The sequence below is a fragment of the Platalea leucorodia genome (genome assembly GCF_965183815.1).
Source record: "Platalea leucorodia genome assembly, chromosome: 2".
In the NCBI taxonomy this organism is placed as follows: Eukaryota; Metazoa; Chordata; class Aves; order Pelecaniformes; family Threskiornithidae; genus Platalea; species Platalea leucorodia.
The window spans coordinates 125,709,600-125,729,036 of NC_138824.1; the positions used below are offsets into that span (position 1 = coordinate 125,709,600).

A 19,437-nucleotide genomic window follows, 5' to 3' on the forward strand; every position below is an offset into this window, starting at 1 on the left:
CATGCATTTTCTGAAGCTGAATCTGATCTTCGTTATTTAATCCTTTGGTCTACTTCTGTATCAGCTGGTGTTTGCAACTCTTCGCAGTTTAGTATCTTCTCTGAATGTCATTATCATGCCATTATTTCCCTTTTCCAGACTGTAAAACCAGGACTAACACTGATACCTGCTTGACCCTAAAAGGCACTTCCCTTAAATTACATACAGATGTAGACAGCTAGATAGATTCTCTTTGAAATGCTGTTTACTTTCCTTAAAAAAATACGGGGTACTGGGAACTGCAATGATGTCATAGCAACTGAATATGATTATGTAGGAGTCTGCGCTGAGGGGTATTCCAGAAACTATATCTATATATGCATGCGTTTATTTGTATAGGCACACATGCGTGTGTGAATATTTGTATTAATAATGTATTTAGATATATTTGAAGAGCAAAGGCCTTAATAATAACCTAAGACAATTTTTTTCTCTTTTGTGGGCCATTTTACATGAAAAATAGATTAGAAGTAACTCCATGGTGTGACAGAGAAGTTGATGCAGTGACATTAGTGCTAAAAAAGAGAACAGCATCTGACTGTGCCTCCCAGACACAGTAAATAAAATAAGCTAAATTTGAATTTTGGAAGATGAAATCCTAAAAATCCAGCAGTCTTTTTATATTTTTAACATGCTCAACATTGTCATACGTTGGTTTAACTGTTGTCTGGAATATTTTTTCACAGTGACAGATATAGCTATCCTGCTCAAATACATTCTGAGAAAACACGGTGTTATAACTTTCAAGACGTGTGCTTGGGGAGGTGTGTGCGCATTAATGTTCGCTCAGGCTCACGCGTCGCCATGATCTTCTATGCATGCAAACCCATACATTTTTGTTCCCAGACGCGCTTGGGGGGTGGCTGTGTGTGTGAACATGCACATCTTCCTCATAATAGTTTACAGCAATATGCAGGCAGAGATAAATAGACGTAGAAATTACTTAGGCGCTGAAATTAATTGAGATCTATACAGAAGGGAAAGGGGTGATCTGTGCAGGTTTTCTAAAAGCTATTCTAAAAAAAATAATCTGTTGCAGCAGCATCATTTTCTATGCCTGTGGAAGGTCTCTAGGATGGACTGAGGGAACAAGGGATGAAAGTTGTCCCACTCGGTGCTGCAGGACGTCACCACGCAGGGTTTGTGCCTGCACACACGAAGAACGCAGCACGTACAGACATATATGTTTGCGAGTGTGCTGCTGAGGGGGAGGGGGATTTTTAACAGCCTTTTTAACATATTTTCCAATTCCCATTTAGCTCGCAGCTCCCACCTATGGTACGTCACCTGTGCATGGCATACACCGCCTGCCATGGCAGTAGCCCCACTCCCTCTTCTCCCCTCCGTGTCCACCCCACCCCGCGCTTTCTTCCCGCATAAATCCCACTCCCGACCGTGGACGGGTGCTGGGGGCTTCGGCTGCTCCGGTGGGAGTGGGGCTGGGGGCTCCCCAGCCGCCTGGGCCCCCTCCTCGCCCGGTGCCTCCCAGACACACCCCACCCCACCCCACCCCTCCCACCCCCTCCGCAGTCTGCAGTGTCCCCTCTCCCCTGTCGCTTCTGTACAGTGGGAAAGTCGTTGGGTAATTGGGTCCAGATTGGAGATTTTAATTATTCATGAGGCTGGCAAGGGACTTGGGGGTGGGGTGGGGGGGCTGCTGGGGTGGGGGTGGGGTGGGGAGGTGACGAGTCAGGGAGAGCTGGTGAACAATTCTGGGAAGGGGAGGGAGGGAGGCAGGGAGAGGCAGCGTGTGCATGTGTGATGAGCAATAGCTGTGGACCTTACAGTTGCTGCTAACTGCCCTGGTGTGTGTGTGTGTGCGTGTGCGTGTGTGTGTATGTGTGTGTGAGAGAGAGAGAGGGGGAGAGAGAGAGGGAGGGAGGGAGGGAGGGAGTGGAGAGGGTGGGGGGGAGAGATAAGAGAGAGAAGAGGAAAAGGAGAGAGGAGAAGGAAGGAAGAAGAAGGAAGGAAGGGGACAATACGATCATGCTGTGCTGTATGAGAAGAACAAAACAGGTAGAGCTGAAGATTTTTATATTTCTTTCCGTTAAGAAATCCCCCAGGCTGCTGGGTGTCCGTGGGGTGCGTGTCTGCCTGAGCGTGTGAGGGGCTGGGGTAGGGGGGGAGGAAATTTCAGCTGCTTTCAGCAGACGTCTCTTTTGCAATTCTTTAGCATCTTGCGACTGAAGGCTCTTTTCACACCCTTCAACATGACTGTTTTGCCTTTCTGGGGCTGGTGATGTGGGGAAGGGGGGTGGCCTACGTCCACATTTGGGGAGCTATCAGAATCTCCCCTCTATTCTTCTTATTTTTTAATAGCGGGCAGATGTATTGCCTAGGATTTTCTGTCTGTGGTTCTGAGGGTGTGGACGGGGAGGGGGGTGCGGCTGGCAGGAAACGTGATGAGATCTGGCTCTACCTTGGAGATAAAGGAAGCAATTCTTCATCTTATGCCAAAAAAGAAAGGATGCCCAGTGAGCCTTGATCCCTGGTCAGAACGCTCGCTATTTCTCCTGGCTCCGATGAATGGGAGATGCTTTATGTGCATGTGCTGTGAGGTGGCTCGGAGGACAGGTGCATTCATTTTTTTTTCATGTTACGACAATCTGAGCAAGAATTAACCTGAAGCTTTTTTTTCAACCTATGCTGTAGTGAAAAATGCAATTAATTAATAACAAAAGCATTAGCCAGAGGAGGGGGAGAGTCACCCTCTTTGCAATACCCTTCATAGTACAACCAGTTAGACAACTGTGCACCAGCTGGTAAAGAGACAGAGGACCACGCCTCTGTTAGCTCTCAACTCGGGTGGGATAAGAGAGGCTCACAGTGTGAACCTGTTGGAAACCAGTTCATTCTCCTTACTGGTACCACCTGGCTTTTCCTGTCAGGGAATCAGGATGATAAGAAGGTTTAGGTGGTGGCTAGTTTTCAGTGCCAATTTTTTTATGTACCAAATGATAATGAAATTGAAAAAAAAGCTACTTTGGTCATTTCCCCCTCACCCTTTCCCCTTTTATTTCATGTGAAAGCCGAAACCTGCTCCTGATTAAGAGACCCGATTTTTGCTGAACCTCTTGGGCTTCCTTGGGAGGATGCTGGATTTATGCAATTGGAACTTTGAGGCAGGAATTGGCCCCAGATATCTTTGTAAGGCATTTTGGAAACTTCCCCAAATTACAGATTTGTAGGTAGCAACAAAGAGCTTTGGTCCTTGTTCTGAGCGCAAAACTCAACTCAGTCTTGGGTACAGCACTATACTGGTTACTTTCTTTATATATGCGTGCATTTATATATCTCGTACAATATAGCACTGCAGTATTCTGGAGCAATAGCCTAACACACTGATGTGAGTAACTCCAGTTACAGAACAGCACAGTGGTGAAAGAAAATCCAGGTTAAGGTGTGTTTCTGAATGGAGATGTGTATCTTATCAAACGAAGGAGCAATTTTGTAGAATAATGGGGAGGGGCAGGTGAACGGGCTGGAAAGAGACCCTGCGTCATCCTGTGTTTTTCCCCATGCAGGTTTCTCAAATGCTTTGCAATTAATGATACGTTCACTAAAATCTGGAGGGAGGTGGTGATGGCTGAGGGGGGGGAACACGTTGCAACCAGCCAGCAGAGCACGTTCAGCTGGCAAATATGGGATGAAAAGAGCAGAGGAGGAGAAGGAAGGCAGACAGGGAGGCAGAGTGACAGAGTGGTGGGCGGAGGTGCACAGCAAATTTTAAAATAAAGTAGGTAGCTCTGGGATTCTTTGGAGTCAGAAGAGAGCTATTGAGGGAGGGGGATAATTTTGCCCATACCACCACAGGTTGGGCATTAAAGCTCCTGAATAATATTCCAATGTATCTGTTCTTTACACCTCTATGGGTTTACTCCTGTCGTTTTGTATTCTGACATATTCAGGAATGCACGGCATGCAGGTATCTTGATCGCACATCGTCCTCTCTTCCTCCTCCGTACATTAATCCACCGCATGGTACACACCCCTTTGCGCGTGCATGTGCGGCACACATCTCCACTCTCCGGTCGCTCGCATCTGTACTACACATATATGCACCAGCACACACGCAGTCGTTCGCACATGCTTTCTGATCCTTATGCAGCCATACAACCTGAATGTGCCTGCCCGTGCATATTCGGTGGATGTTCCTGGGCTCAGAGCCCAGCTCCTGCTCCTGTACCTGAATACACACCACAATTGCCAAAACGGCAATATAGCAGTTCACTCAGCAAAGCTGGGGATACACCAGGGGAAGATTTAATTTGGAGAAGAAAAAGACCTCAGTTTTCAGCTTGTGCTCTTCCTCTGTCCCCACCCAGACCTTTCACAGGGAGAAAAAGATGGAATGGGCTCTTCAGCACAAGCAGGAGTTTCCTTCCCAAAATAAAGATAGCTCTCCTCAAATTATTTTGCAGGGGAAGCCCCTGGTGTCCCGCCTTTCTGGCAGCTAAAGAGCAAAATGTTGAAATTACAGGCTTGGGCGTGGAAGAAATCTCTTCGCATTTGTGTCTAGGTGTGCCTGTATGTGTCTGTCCTCCCACCCCTCAAAGACAAATATGTTCACACACTCATACCTTGCAGATTATTCTTTCTTGTGGGTGCGATGCCAGTGTGAAGAGTGAAGTATCTGACTGACTGTGGCCGCCCATGAGAGATGTAGATAGCTTGGTGTTGTCATTTCTGCCTACAGTTGATTGCAGCTCTGAATCTGTGCCCACAAAATATTCAGCTAAAAGGTGGCATAACCGAAAGGCTGGGTCAAGCAATTTCTGAAAAATTGAACTTAACGTTTACTGCCAGCAAGAGATGCAGTCAGTAATACGCAGAGCTGGATAGTTAGATAGGTGGCTAAAAATGCAAGTGCTGCATGCACCGCATACTAGAACAGATGGACGTTATGGGGGTATGTGCTCAGTATTGGATTGCATGAGTGATTAAACAATAACCCGCAAGCAGGTTTCCCACTTGTGGGTGAGATGAGTCTCATTCATCACCAGCCATATCCGACGGCTTCCCTCCCATTCTGTCCTCTCCTCCTCACCCCAGTGCTGGAGAGCCAGCGGCTGCAAAGGTTTAAACCTGCCACACCCATCAAATCAAAGGAGGGAGGGGGGAAGAGGCAGTCTGCATTTCTTTCCCCTTCCACACGAGCAGCATGAATAAACAGGGCTGTACCTCTAAAGATGCAGTTTAATGCAATTGGAGAAGGAGGAAGCATTAGGGAACTGTTTTAGCAATTCCAGCCCGCCGGTGAGGTGTCTTGTCATTCCGGGAACTGCAGATGTGTGCAGGAAGGAGGAAATGGAGAAAAAGAGAGGGAAGAAGATGCATGCAGGGTTAAGGTTTTCTTGCCTCAGGATATTAAAATGTCTTGGACCACATTTAGAATAACTTAATTATGCCGCACAATCCAGATGCTTCAAAACTCGCAAGGCATGGTCTTGTCTTTAAACACCGACGTGGAGAGAGGAAAAGGGGTATTTTAAAGGAAAGGTGTCCATCCACGCCCCTCCTCCCTCCGCTTGCCAGCCTGGTGTAAATCACCACAGACCATTGACTTCAGGACAGAGGCACTTCATCTGCACCTGGGGAGAGTCTAGCCACTGCCTCTGCCTTTCTGAGAGACACCGAGCAGTTTCTGTGCTTCTTCCAGTAAACAATTGCTGCATGGAAGTTTAATTACTCCAGGTCCTTACTATTTCTCTTCCTGGGGCGATACCCCTGGGATTTCTCCCGAGAAGGGTGTCTCCAGAGAAACACCCCTCCCATCACCCTGTCCTCCTCCGCTGCCTTTGCTGACTATTAGAGACATTGATTTCTCCTGGATCGCGTAATGTAACTGTTCTTAATGGCACAGACAAGCCCCCTCCTAGGGAACTAATTGCAGGCAGAGTTTCCAGGGGGAGGAGGACAGCGGTAATGCTTAGTGGGAAAGAAACCAGTCTGTTGATCCAAACTGCCTATTGCCACTTGCTCCTGAATGAGAGTCCCAGCAAAAAACAGCCAGGCAGTACCCACCGGTACGTAGTGGCATCCCTGCTGAGAGTGCTGCGTTGAATCTTGTGTCTGCCTGTGCCAGGCTGGGTACACATGTGCAGCCTGAGGAACCGACATGGATTGTCTGAGGGCTTGTCCTGGCCCAATGCTGAGGGTTTCTGAATGATCTCAGAGCTGTTCCTGCCTCAGGGTAAGAAAATGGGCTGTAGCTCCAGACTCTGCCCATGCCATGCTGAGAGGGTCGGCATCGCTTGGGGATGAGGGATGAGAGGGACCCCTCCTCCAGTCATGTGGCTTTGACTGACTAGTAGGAGAAACTGCAAAGAGGCTTCACCTCAAGTCCTCTCTCATTTCAGGCCAGCTGTCATGGGTTCTCTAATCCCATCCCAGGATCTAGTAGCCACCCTACACAGACATTATATTTCCCTCTCCCCATTTCCCAGAGCAGGAATTCCCCACTACTGGGACCTGCCAAGTTGCAAGGCCTTCTTGTGCTAGCGGTAAGGTGAACTGGGCCCGTTGCCCGTTGCAAGATGAAAGCAAGCTGATAGTCTTGCCTGATGTAAATGGAGGATGTGTATACCTGCCTGGGTTCGCTGGCCTCGTGCTGTGAGGGATGTGCTCACCTCAGTGTCTCTCGTCTGCTCCATGTGCAGAGGAAATGGGGCGTAAGTGGGCTCTGCCTAGTCTGTACCAAGCGGGCAGGTATATGCTGAGGGACTGGTGTATTAACAGGTAGAACAGCAGGCATAGCCGGAAGGTTGCCTCTGCTTTTTGGCCAAGAAAAAGCACCAAGTACATATAACCTGAGACCTCTGCATGCGCCCAGTAGGCTGATGGTCTGTTGCTGACTACCATTTGCTCAGTCCACGCGTTGCTGGCCCATGCATCCTTCCCTCTGCACAACTCTCCTGTTGTCCCCTCCTCCTGCACATAAATGACTTGCATCTCTTCTGTTGCTTTGGGCTTCCTCCCTACACAGGAAGGGCTTTATTTGGATTTGAGGATGAACGATAGCTCTGATGACAGTTCCAGGCTAAAGACGCCTGAGGATGGGAAACTTTTTGATGGCAGCTCTCTGTGTTTGAGTCTCTTTGGAAGTCACTGTGCGATTCCCCTGTTTGCTGTGAGTCTGACAAGTCCCAGGGATAGATTTGGCAGCAGTCCATACCTGGCTGCATCTGAGTTTTGAAGGACCAGTGTCCAGCTGTAAGGCAACAACCATAGCCCAGTAGCTCTACACAGGGAAGTGCCGGGCTGGTAAGAGGAGATTGGTCTTCCAGAAAGGCCCAGTGGAAGGTGCACATGCCTTGTTGGTGGAAATACCAGAATACCTTGCTGTGGGAATACCAGAGCAGGTATCTGGGTGAAACACCTTTCAACATCTGAAGTCCAAAGTCAAAGTCTGGAATGCATCCACGTTCATTTCATCTACAATTCGAAGATCCTCCTGAGCACACCGGGAGGTGACATGTAACCTTAGAGCTCTGATGGCCTCATGTGGAGAAGGTGTTTATATTTCCTTAGGGCTCTCTCTATCACCTGCTGAGTGTGTGTGTAAAACTCCATGGCTTTTCATGGTTGCAAGCACCACAGGCCAGTAGTTAGTATATAGGAATTGGTTTCGGGAGAGCTGGTTTCTCTTCCTAGCAGTGCTATTAACCTGCTTTCTGACTTGATCTAAGCACAGTTTCTCTACCTGTCATGGTTGTCTCTGCAAGATGCTACTTTAATTTGGAAACTAAATAATTAGTGTGGGAAAAAACAAAGGATTCAGATGCCCTCAGGTGAGAGGTGCTTTAGACAGGCAAAGCATTGCTTTATCTGTCCTCAGTCACTCCTGCAGTGCTGGGATGTTTATTAGGCACTTGAGTTCCTTTAACACAAACCATTGATTTTCTTCCCAGACCCAGGCTTTACTACTATGGGCCAGAGCCTGAGCGTAGGGCTAGCACTTAGTTTTCTCCCTGCTATTCACCTGTGTGCTAGCTCCTCCGCTACCATCATAATGACCCAGCCTGTAGCAACCTACAATATGTGTATGAGGTGGAGGAATATTGTAATGAAAATAGTGATTTGTTTTTAATATAACAAAAGGAATTTGTGCTTTTGGAGTTACACTGATCCTGCTGTCTCTGCCTGTTATTCATTTCGTCTTCTCTCCCCATCTGTTCTGCTCCTTGTCTTCCTCCTGCTCCCTTGACCATGCAGTCCTCCTGCTGCTGCTTCTCTCCTCCATCTGGGTACCAGCCCTCCATTAGGCTGTGCTTCTTGGGGACTCCTGCTGGCAGCATCAGCCACTACCACCAGGGTCTTATTCCCTTCACCCTTCCTGGCACTGGTATCAGAAGGAAAGCTGGTAGGAGGGAAAACTACATGGCTTCTTCCTTTGTGCTTCCAGTTGCTTTTGCAGCTTCCCCAGTTCTCCTCCACTTGGCAGCTGTCGCAGCTACTGCAAATGAGCAGCTATAGACAGAGAAAGGAAAATGGCGCATCTTTACCTATCCCATTGCTGTTAGCATAGGTAAAAGGTTGCCCACCCCCAGCAGGCAGCTGAGGAGGGGTATGGCTGCCATAGGAGCAACACATGCAGTACAAGCTAGTATCACCGTTCCTGCTTTCTTGAGGGTTCATACTTCTTCTGGGCTTGTTCCTTGGCTACTAATGCCACTGTTGGGTGGCAGGCTGTGCTCCAGCTCTCTTGTTGGCCCAAGAGAAGATGTCCTGAGCCTGCCTTCCTCCCACCAGGGTTGGTTGGCTTTGATGCCTCAAAAAAGAAGCCAGGATGTACTTATATTCTGTTAAATTATAACCAATAAATGTCAGTCCCATTCATTACTCATCTTACTTCTGAAGTTTCTTGAATTAATTCCAGCCATAATCACAGTATATCTCTATTTATAGAAAGCTGGGACATCTCACAATATTTAAACATTCTTTCTGTAGGAGACACCTCTCTGTAAGGGCTGGTAATTAATAAAGCTAATAGGCTCTAAAAGAATCCTACTCCCTTGGTTTGAATGCCCCTAAAATTTAGAGGTACAGGGGAGTGTGTTTGGATTTGAACCTAGCTCTGAAGCAAGTTTTATTCCACTCTTCTCATAATTGCCTAGGAGTGAAACTGTGGTCTCAGGAACTTCAGGCTTTTTATGAATTGGGATGATTTGTAATAATTGGTGATGTCCAGAATAATTTACAGTTTTGATTACTCTTATAATTGTTAAGACTATTATCAATTGGCATCCAGTTCATCAGACTATTGAATGGAGTCTAATCCATTTATTTTATTAATAGTATCCAACGACCTTATAAATCTGCAATGTTAAGTACTCAAGGGTGTGCAGGTTGGGGCAGCATGGTATTGCTTTGCTCTTTTGCACAAGGTGCCAGTCATTTATATTAGTTCAAATTGAAACCAACAGGATGTAAACCACAATGGTTTTGAACTGACCATTGTTCTTGTATTGTTTCTTCTTCTGTCTGCCCACAGCTTTAGGAGTAAGGTATTCAGTGGTGGATTTATAGATAATTTTATAAAAAATCATCTAGGTTTGGAAGGGTAGACATAAAGAAACAAGTATCACTTGCTGATTTGCTGACAGTAAAATTTGCAGCCATTTAGTTTCACGTAAGAGTGAAGTCCACAGCTGGATATCACCTGCTGAGAAAATGCGAGGAGGGCATCACCTGCTCAACCGTGCCTGAGAAGCATGGTGCAGCTGGGAGGCGGTACTGGAACAACGGGGAAATGGAATGATGGGGAACTGGGGCAAAGAGGCTTTTAGAAGCTGGACCAAAAGTTTATCCTCAGCAGGAACACTTCACTGTAGATTGGAGAGCTGCACTGAAATGGTGCTTGTGTTCCTCAGAACTGGGGGCACCTTTCTTAGGGTCAAGATTTTAATTCTTAGCTAGTTATGTTGGAGTAGTCAGGCTGGCAGCTTGCAAAGAGTTCCTTGCTGAGTTGGAATCTGTCAGAATGGAGCCTTTTCCTGATCAAAGATGAAAAACAGTGGTTTTAACCCTTCCTGCTCTTTGCATTTCCAGTGGAAGACCCAGAGGAACTTCAAGCCCTACATAGAGTTTTGAGGACAGACACCTGCAACAGAAAATTGATGTTTAATATTGACCGTTAAAATTGCAGTCAAAAGCATGATAAGGATGCAACCAGTCCCACCTAAAGCACAGGATCTGGCAAATGGCCTTTCTCTTCTATCCTAAATTCCAGTCAGAATACCAAATAGAAGAGATTAAATCCTAAGAAAAGGATGAATGGAGCAAAGAAAAAAGATCTCCCCCCAAAATAACTGAAGAACTGAAGCTAACTGAAACCTCCATGAAGTAAACAGAAATTGGATAACTTCCAGAGGATAGTTAGCAAAGTTAATATGTGAATCAATACCTGAAGCTCCCTCTTATATGGTAAAACTAGATATGCAGCAAAAAGAACCCTCTATTATAATGCCAGTGTATAAGACTCTGTGGAAGACAAAAGAATTGACAAATTAGTGAAAAATGAGCCCTGATGGCTTGTAGGAATTATTAGGAAATCTTCCTGTAAAGTTCAGTTAATTCTTCCTTATGTTCTTTGTTTTCTTCTTTTGAGTTGTATGATTCCACAATTCAGGAAGAGATACTATAAGACAATGCCTTATCTTGTAGAATTTCATTACTTTTTAATTAGGGCGTGGCTGACAAGAGGAGTCTGACATGTATCACAGTATTTTACCATTGTTCTGAACTGAGAAATATGGGATTGTTGTAAGTTGAACTACCTTCTTAGAGGTGTCTGTCATAGGCTGTAGAACTTTAGAGCTTCTTTCCTTTCTAACTGTGGAGGTGCCTAAAGTCCTAAGATAATTACACTTAGACCTGTCAAGTCGCCTAAACATTTAAAGGCTCCTTACTGGCATGCCTAGATGATCCTTAGTTTTATAAGCAATAATCAGCTCAATACCTACTTAACAGCTAAGCTACCGTGGGATCTACAAACCAAGTATTCTTTCAGTTGCTTTCCCTGCAGAGCCAAAATGAGTAAATTTGTCAGAGCACACAGGTCAAGTGTCCGCACACAATGCATCCAAGAGGAAGGGAATGTACTACCTTCCTTTTATCCAGAAACACTTTGCTTAAGTATTTACCCAGGGATGTGGTGAATATACCATCTCTGCCTGAGTAGATCTGTACCCCCACCTCCCAGGAGAATGTGCTATTAGGCTATAGAAAATATTGGGACCAGTGTTTCCTGGAGAAGCTGATCTATTTTGCACAGACAAATAAAATATTAATTGGGCCAGAGCAAGACAGTGAAAGAATATCATCCTGACTCTCTACCTTAGTGTTTGTGATACTCGTGGAGGGGAGGGAAGAGCTTTGGTTAAAGCTTTACCTCATACCTTGTCAATAAGGCCAAAGCATTTTATGCCCATTTTGCGTGTCTCCAGTAACATGGTCAACTGCAAGTTGATGGCCAAAACAATTAATAGGAGCCACAAAGGAGGAAGATCAGGATCTAGGAAAAGGGCAGAACAAGTCAGGATGTACTGATGTAAGATAGTTGTTTCAAATCATCCTAGCTTATTTACAAAGCTGATGGAAGCAATCTCTGAACCATGAGCTTTGGATGCTTTGAAGACTCATGAGAGATGGATGAGGTGTCAGAAGGCTGAAAAAAGAACGAGGAGAAGATAAGAAATTACAGACTACTCAGTTTAACTTCATTCCTGGAAAAAAAAAAAAAGGTAGAAATAATCAAATAAAGGAGATTATTAGGAGCCAGCACAGATCTGTCAAGAATAGATCATGTCAAACTAATTTAGCTTTCTTCTATAACAAGCCTTGTGGATACAGGGGAAGTAGTTGTCATACCTTGTCATCTGTAAGGATTTTGACATTATCTCACAGGCTTTTATCATAAGTGAAGCAAAGAAGCATGGTCCAAAGGAAAATATTACAGCAGAGATGCAGAACTGCTGTAGATAATCCTACTCAATGAGCAATTCTCACTGATTTCCTGTCGAAACAGAAAACTCTATCGAGCGGGTTGCCACAAGCTTGAGCTGTGGCCTGTTAGTGCTTCATGTATTCATTAAATACATTGTACTTTATATTTTAATTTCAACCTGGATGACTGTCTAGAGGTAGTGTCTTTTTAAAATCTGCAGATGGCATGAACCAGTTATAGGCTGGTGGAAATTACTGGAATTTAAAACAAGCTTGTTAAACCAAGGACCTGGTTTGAACAGCGTCAGAGCAAATGTAAAGTGCTCTCCATGGGAATGATTAATAAATTGCAGCCAGCTGTCCATGGGAGCCATCAGGCCAGCTAGCTCTCCTCCAGGAGGGGAGACAGTGTCACTAGAGGACCACAAGTTCAAGGTTAGTCTAGAACATCATTCTGTTGTCAAAAAGGAAAGCATCATCTTATCAGGTTGTGCAAATGGGAGTATAGGCCATAAGACACATCTAATAAGCCTTCAGCTCTGATGAGCACATGTAAGTCTCAGCTGAAATGTCATGCCTTGGTCTTGTACTGCACTCTAAGAAAGTGTGGTCCAGTGAGAGAGAGTGCAGACTGGGATAGTAAGAATTGCTGGAGGTCAAGGGAAATATAATTTGTGAGGAAAGACTGAAATAATTAGCGTTGTTTAACCTAAAAGGAATAAGCCTGAGAGGGGTCAGGATGCTAGTCTGGCAAGTGCAAGAAAATAAGAATAATCTGTTCTTCCTGTCCAGGGTGGATAAAACAAGGAGTAATGGTCTTTAATGGGCCATCAGAGTGATTCAGACTAGACTTTAGGAAGAGTCCAAAAGGACTGTGATGCACTGGAATAGATTGTCTGAGAAAACTATGGCAGCTCCAATCACTGAAGGGCTGTAGGAGGTACTTCTGGACCAGAGGATGGACTAAATGGTCTCTTGTGCTCTCTCAACACTATTTTGTATGATTAGTATCAAATAGTCACTGAAGCAGGAACTGGACCCAGTCTGTCCTCTTGCAGAAGAGTGCTTAACCAGTAGGCTATAAAGCTATATTTACTTCTGTGCTCTCTCTGTCTCTGGCCTCATGCTTATTTAATTCTTTCATGAAAAAAGCCTAAGAGCTTAAAGCAGGAAAAGCTAGGAGCAGCTTACTCTAAACAGTCTTCTGTAGGAGGAAGGTAAGACTTGAGATCTTTTCAGGTACAGTAGAGAGTTCAATCAACATCTCCCATAATTTAGGGAAGCTAGTCTCTCCACTGAGGTACTAGATAAATACCTATCATCTACTCCATGCTGTCAGAGAGGAACTATAGTAGTTGTCTCTTTCTGGGCAGGGGTTCAGGGCTTGGAATCCAAAACAGAAGATGCCTCCCTGATAACCAGAGCAAGATGCCTAAACCCAGACAGTTTAGAAGTCACTCTGTTTTCAGCATTTGCTATAGGAAGGTTCAAAAGGCATTTATTTGGTGTATTGTGCTACTGAGGTGCCTAGTTCTCCCCATATTTTCTAGTGGACTTAAGACTATGGTTTCTGCAAGGCATCTCACCTTCTTCCTAGACTTACCTCCAACATCTGTCTTCTGAACACGGACGTCTGCTGGAACTCCACACAGAGGTTCCCTTTTTATCATCCTCAGGAGAGAATTATTACAAGGGATTTATCAGTTGGTGGCTTCTTCTACCTGCCTGACATGAATTGTCTGAAAGCATTTATATGGCAGTCACTCAGAAATTCCCAACTGGAGTGCTGTACCCCTACTAGCACTCACCTTCAGTGCTTAATCCCCTCTGCTCCCATTATGATGTGTCCCAGCGGTTGCTGGGAATACTGAATAAAACATGCTGAGAGGTAATATTCACCTCCACTGGATATATTCTCATGCAGCAGATGAGCTACTGCTGCATGAGCATATAGAAGAACTAAAGCTGACCTGTGGTATCTTCCATTATCACGTGCTGAGTCCATACAGGCCTCCGGAAGATATCCTTTCTTCAGTTATTCCAAAGCCTTTACACAACACAAGAAGGGGAACAAGACACCCCACCTATGGTCAGGATTACCCAACTTTTGGGGGATGAGATAAATTGTAATAGTCAAAGACAATCTTTTCAACTACATCAAATTTTGCTGGGCTTTCCCTGTTTGGATAAGAATTTTCTTAGTAGGGGTCTTCTTCAAATAGACACTGTGTTTTTTTAATTTTTTATTTGGCTGTATCTGTTGAGATTAGGGGAATAAAGCTTTGAAACTGTAAAGAGTTTTGCAACCATTTAATAAGCAACTGTTGTGCCTTTATAATATAAGGAAAGAAAATGCCATTATAATTTCAAATGATGAAATTTCCTGTTTTCTTCCTTTTTAGTTTATATTTTTAAAATAAGAGATTGAACACTTCTGTTAACCATACATTGAGTTTTCAAAACCACACACTTAGAATATAGAGAATTAATTAAAAGGTTGCCTATCCATCTTTAATTTGTCTTCTCTCACTTATAGGCATAACGATGTGGTCCTTAATTATAAGATCAAATACTGGCATATATTTTTTTCAATAGAACCCCTGTCTCATTCAGTGCACAGAATGGAATATACTTAGGGACTGAATGAATTTTGCCATAAACGAAGGTGTTTTCTATAGGTCTCCTGTTTCATTTACTGCCAGTGATGAAGGTTATGTATTGAACGGAGCAGGGGGCTGTTCAAAAACAGAAGAATGGTCTCATGTTTTGGCAATTGAATACTGCCCTGAAGAATTAGGCTTTTTCCTGCCTTTTGCCTGGCATTCCTATGTGATATGAAAAAGCCATATAAATGAGGTTTTCCATGGGTGGTCACTAATTGGTGTGTTCTCATTTTCTGGGTTCTCAGTCTGAGACACCTGGGGTCTGACTTGCAGAAGTGCAGAGCCGGTATTGTATGGAGTTCTGCTCTCAGCACACACAGAGCTGGGGAAATGCTAATCCAAGGCATTGCAAATTAGGGACCCAAAATTAGTGGGTGCTCTGGCCATTTTGACCTTAGCCTCTTTGTGTCCGATTTCACCGTCTGTAAAATAGAGATAACAACCCCACCTACCTCCCTGGGAGAACATCCATTAAGGCTCATGAAGTACTGAGATATTATGGGAAAATAGCACCACAGAAAAAGACCATGAGGAAATTAGTATTCTGCATTCAGTGATGGGTTTGAATGATGTGTGGCAAATAAGGCACTTTGCCATGCCTGAAATTAGGGTAACGGGAAAATACTGAATCGCTACCCACTCAGTGAGCTCTGTCTATCCTTTGTAGTAGCTGGGGTGGGGGAGACTTGCAAGAAAAAAAAAAGATATGATAAAGATGATTATGAGGCATATGCACAAGGGAGTCAAAGCGAGGTTTCAGAGGTAGTCTCCATTTTACATTTTCTGCTTCAGCCTTTACCACGTGCCCAGAAAGATGCTTGTAAGACAGGCTTTTTATGTAATATATGAGTCACGCTACTTTGTACTTGTGCCTGTGAACGATGGGTTGCAAAATAATCGGGCAAAAATGGCCCAAATGTGTTATAGGTTAATGGTTGGACTCGATGATCTTAAGGGTCATTTCCAACTTTAATGATTCTATGATTCTATGATCGCTGAACCTAGTACTACACTTTTCACTGGTACCAGAAGATGTCAGTTTAGATCCTTAACAAATCAAGCATGGAACACTCTTGTTATTACTCCCTTTGTATGTGAGGAAACTGAGGCACAGAAGAAAGAGGAATTATCTGCTGAAGTCATTCTGCCTGTTTTCTCAATGTACAACCAATAGCTTTTAAACTAGTATTCACATGCCTTGCATGAATTAATCTAGAAATGAGAGAAAAAGTATGGATTTTTTCCTCTCTTCTTCCCCTCCCCTCTCCTCACCTGGAAGAAATAGCTTGAGTAATGCAAATGGTTTGTTTGCTTTATCTGCCAGTCACTTTATATTTGTGTCTGTGGGAGCAGGGCATGTACCTGCCTACAGGACTCCATGGGAGGATCTCCTGAGGAAGGGCTGAGCTGGAGAGTTGGGGAAGCAAGCAGGTCTATGGTATCACAGGTCCTATGTCCCAACCTTGGTGCTGTTCTCATGAAGTTCAGGCTCTCGGTTGCTGCCCTGGAGGATCTCCAGGTGGGGAGGCTGTGCTTGCAGCGGGAGAGGCAGTCTGTCTGGAATTTAAGCTCCAGACCACGATGGGCTTAAGAAAGAGGTGAAAGCCTTCAAGCTGGGCTTAACAGGGAGCCTGAGAAGAGGCAAAAACCTCAGTGATACACGGTCATACACTTTTATTAATGAGAGCCTGCCTGGGGTTTCTCCCTAGTCTGAATACGCAGTTGTTATTCTGGAGACTATGAATGTCTGTATTGCCTTCCTCAAATCTCTGGTGCATAAGATAGGACACAGTTTTCTGGCCAGGCACAGGTGGGAATTTTTCCCACTACTGCTACATACGCTGGCTGCCAATGAACTGATATGTTGCCTTCTAGGCCTCTGTGTCTGTGAATTATCTACAGAAGAAAGTTTACTTCTCCCAGGGGGGCACAAAGCAGCCTAACATGCTGAAGGGAGAGTTTTTCTTAGCAGAGACTGAATTCAGAGGTCTTGGAAAAAAGCAATTCATCGGCACTCCATAAGCACGGAAGAAGAGTTGTGCATATGTCTGTTGTCCTGAGACATGCCAGCATGGCATGACACAGTAAACCCACCAAATCGAATTGCTGGTTATGGCTTGAAGCCTGTGCCTTATGGGGATACCCTGTCTCCTGTTTTGAGGACCTTCTGCTGAGATTGCCCTCCATGGCAGCTTAAGAGACCCTCCTCCTGCTCCTCGGGAGTTAAACCTCTGGCTATCAGGCCTGATACAGAGTTGATGGTCAAGGCGGAGTGATCCAGAGAGATGCTTCACGGAGGCAGTGTAGGTGGCCAAAAGAGAAGGTCCTGTTGGCAGGTCTGGGGGAAGGACGCTGTGCCTCTGCCAGTTAAGAATGGAAGTGGAGAGGCTGTCAGTGTAGGGAAGAAAGAGACCTTGTTGCAAAGTGAATCTGTGGTTGTCTCTCTGGGCCAAACCTGATGCATGTTTGCCAAGAGGGTAGCGGAAATGTAGGTCTTGTGTTAGCGTTTGTGAGGTGGTGGGGATTTTGTAGTCCCTACTGCTCCCAAATCAGATGGGGTTTCAGCCTATCCCTGGGGCAGCCCCTGCTTCTGGCTTTGTCACAAAAGAAGTGTACACTGCCACAGCACAGAAATTAAGGGGGAGGCAGAAAAGGCACTGGACTAGGTCAGGAGATAATTTTGTTGGAAGCATCTACAATCGTGTGGCTCCACTGGCTTCCTCTCCCCATAGAAGGAGAAGCACTGACCACAGCAGATAATACTTCAACTTGTAAGCACCCACTCCAGAACTGAAGGGGCCTCACCAAGCTAAGGTCAGCCTCCCCATCTCTCAAAATGCAGTAAGTGGCCCCACTGGCAGGGCTTGCTTTCTTCTCTTTCTCTTCTGTGGTTCTGACCTGTCCCTGCAGAGAACAAAATGTGCTCCTCATTGCTCTGCCTCCTTATATCCAGCCCCATTCAGTCCCATCTTTCACATATGATTCATTGCATCTCAGCTTCACACAGTATGGTATCATTGATGCTGATATTCCCAACCTGTAATTTTTCCACTTCTCTCTTGGGTACTTGCCTCTAAGCTTTTCCTGCTGTCAGGCGCAGCAGACGACAGAGTATGCTGAGTACCTCTGAGGGGTACCATACAGAGCAGTTATGCTGTTTGGAAATTTGTTTGTGAAAACTCTGAGCAGTGCAGAAATGCCTGGAGAAGCTAATCAGAATTGGAGATGGGCACAGTTTTAAAAAACACAAGTTTCAAGTACTGTGGTGTAAACAGGAGGTCAGTGTGCTGCCAGTGGCAGTGAAATAGCACTCAGTTATACAGAACACAGGAAAATGCTGAACAGGATTTCTGTCATTCCCTTGCTCCGCTTTTATCAACGCCCTGTGCTTCTGCCCTGCAGCACCCCTGCTATTCCATCTCTGATGTTGCAGGGTAGCCGTTGAGTTGCTGAAAACTAGGCAAGGATATAACTGATCCTTTGAACAAAGTAATTCTCTGTCCAGTAGCTTTTTGTACATGTTGAATGATTAAATCTTTAGGGGGCTTTTCCCTGATGCAGTAATTGTGCACTCATTAAATTGCCAGTTAAGACTTCCTATTAATTTATTTTTTGCTAAGAAAAACGTTTCATTTTCCACTGATAATCTTACCTCACCTAACGCAAGGATGGCCAACTTGTGGCTTTTAAGCCACAGGCAGATACTGAACAACTGAAGTATGACTCCTGCAATGGAGATACGTCATATTACTGACAGCGGACTGCTGGTGTTAGGACTACTTTTTTATCAGTATCTCCATGTGGGAGGAGGCTCTCAGGGGCTTCTGAGCCCAACAGCTCCCTACAAGCTCCGGGACTCAGCTGTGCACCCAGCCTCACCCCATCCCACACTGGGTGCTGGGACCCCGGGGAGCCATTGCTGTTTTCTGACTGGGAGCTACTTGTTGAAAAATCCCTCGCCTCGCCTAAGGTACTGGGTAGGGATTTGACACCTCTTGGACACTGGAAGGTTATTTTTTTAAAATGCTCATGAAGCCAAGAGGTTTGAGCTCCCATGAAATCTGGGTAAAAGTTGAATTATCCCGCATTACTAGGAATGGAAATATAGATTTAGGCTTCAGCTGCAACATGAGCTAGTATATGTGTGAAAAAGACCACAGAGAAACTATGTTAGAAGAAAGTTATTAAGGCTGCTAAGTCAACTATTAAAAAATTAGCCAAAAAATTGGAAATGCAGTTGCCTGTGCAACCTCAGCATGGTCTCCTCTTGTGACTGTACTTCACTACACTTCTGATAACAGGAACACATCTTATTTTTCTTTCCAGGGATTCCTACCGCATTCAGATCACAGAATGGACAGTGCTCACTTAATGAGCAGTTATTCAATATTTTGTTCTCTCATAATAAGTCAGCTTATGACCCCACAGCTTTGCTCAATAAATAATATTCAAACTCTGCTCTGAAATCAGAAATACTAATTTTCTCCTGGGCTGTCTTGTGATTCTGAGCACATCCCTAACATTCCTTAGTAAATCTTTGCAAGACCCATGTGAGTTGACTGAGTATTTTTACTCCATTTTTGCAGATGGAAAACTGATGCACAAAGAGAGAGTTTGGTCAGCAGGACTCCCTAATTTTACGTGCTGAATTTGAGAAACAGAGGACCTGACTTTTATTAGTAATTTTTATTTTCAATTGCACATATCTGAAAGCATCTCCCGTTACTGTCAGCTGCAGCTCTGAGTGCTCAGCACTGCTCCAGATCAGACTCAAGGTGTCTGAAGCCAG

General features: G+C 44.8%; 1 protein-coding gene across 1 annotated transcript in view; it reads left to right on the forward strand.

Annotated features, from left to right (window-relative positions):
- Positions 1-2,025: 2,025 nt before the first annotated feature.
- Positions 2,026-19,437, forward strand: part of GAP43 (growth associated protein 43) — a gene marked incomplete at both ends in the record, with an annotated part of 55,511 nt that continues 38,099 nt past the window's right edge. Inside the window, one exon of the mRNA XM_082334530.1 lies at positions 2,026-2,055. Within this exon, the coding sequence (XP_082190656.1) occupies positions 2,026-2,055 (30 nt within the window). The remainder of the gene's footprint in view (positions 2,056-19,437) is intronic.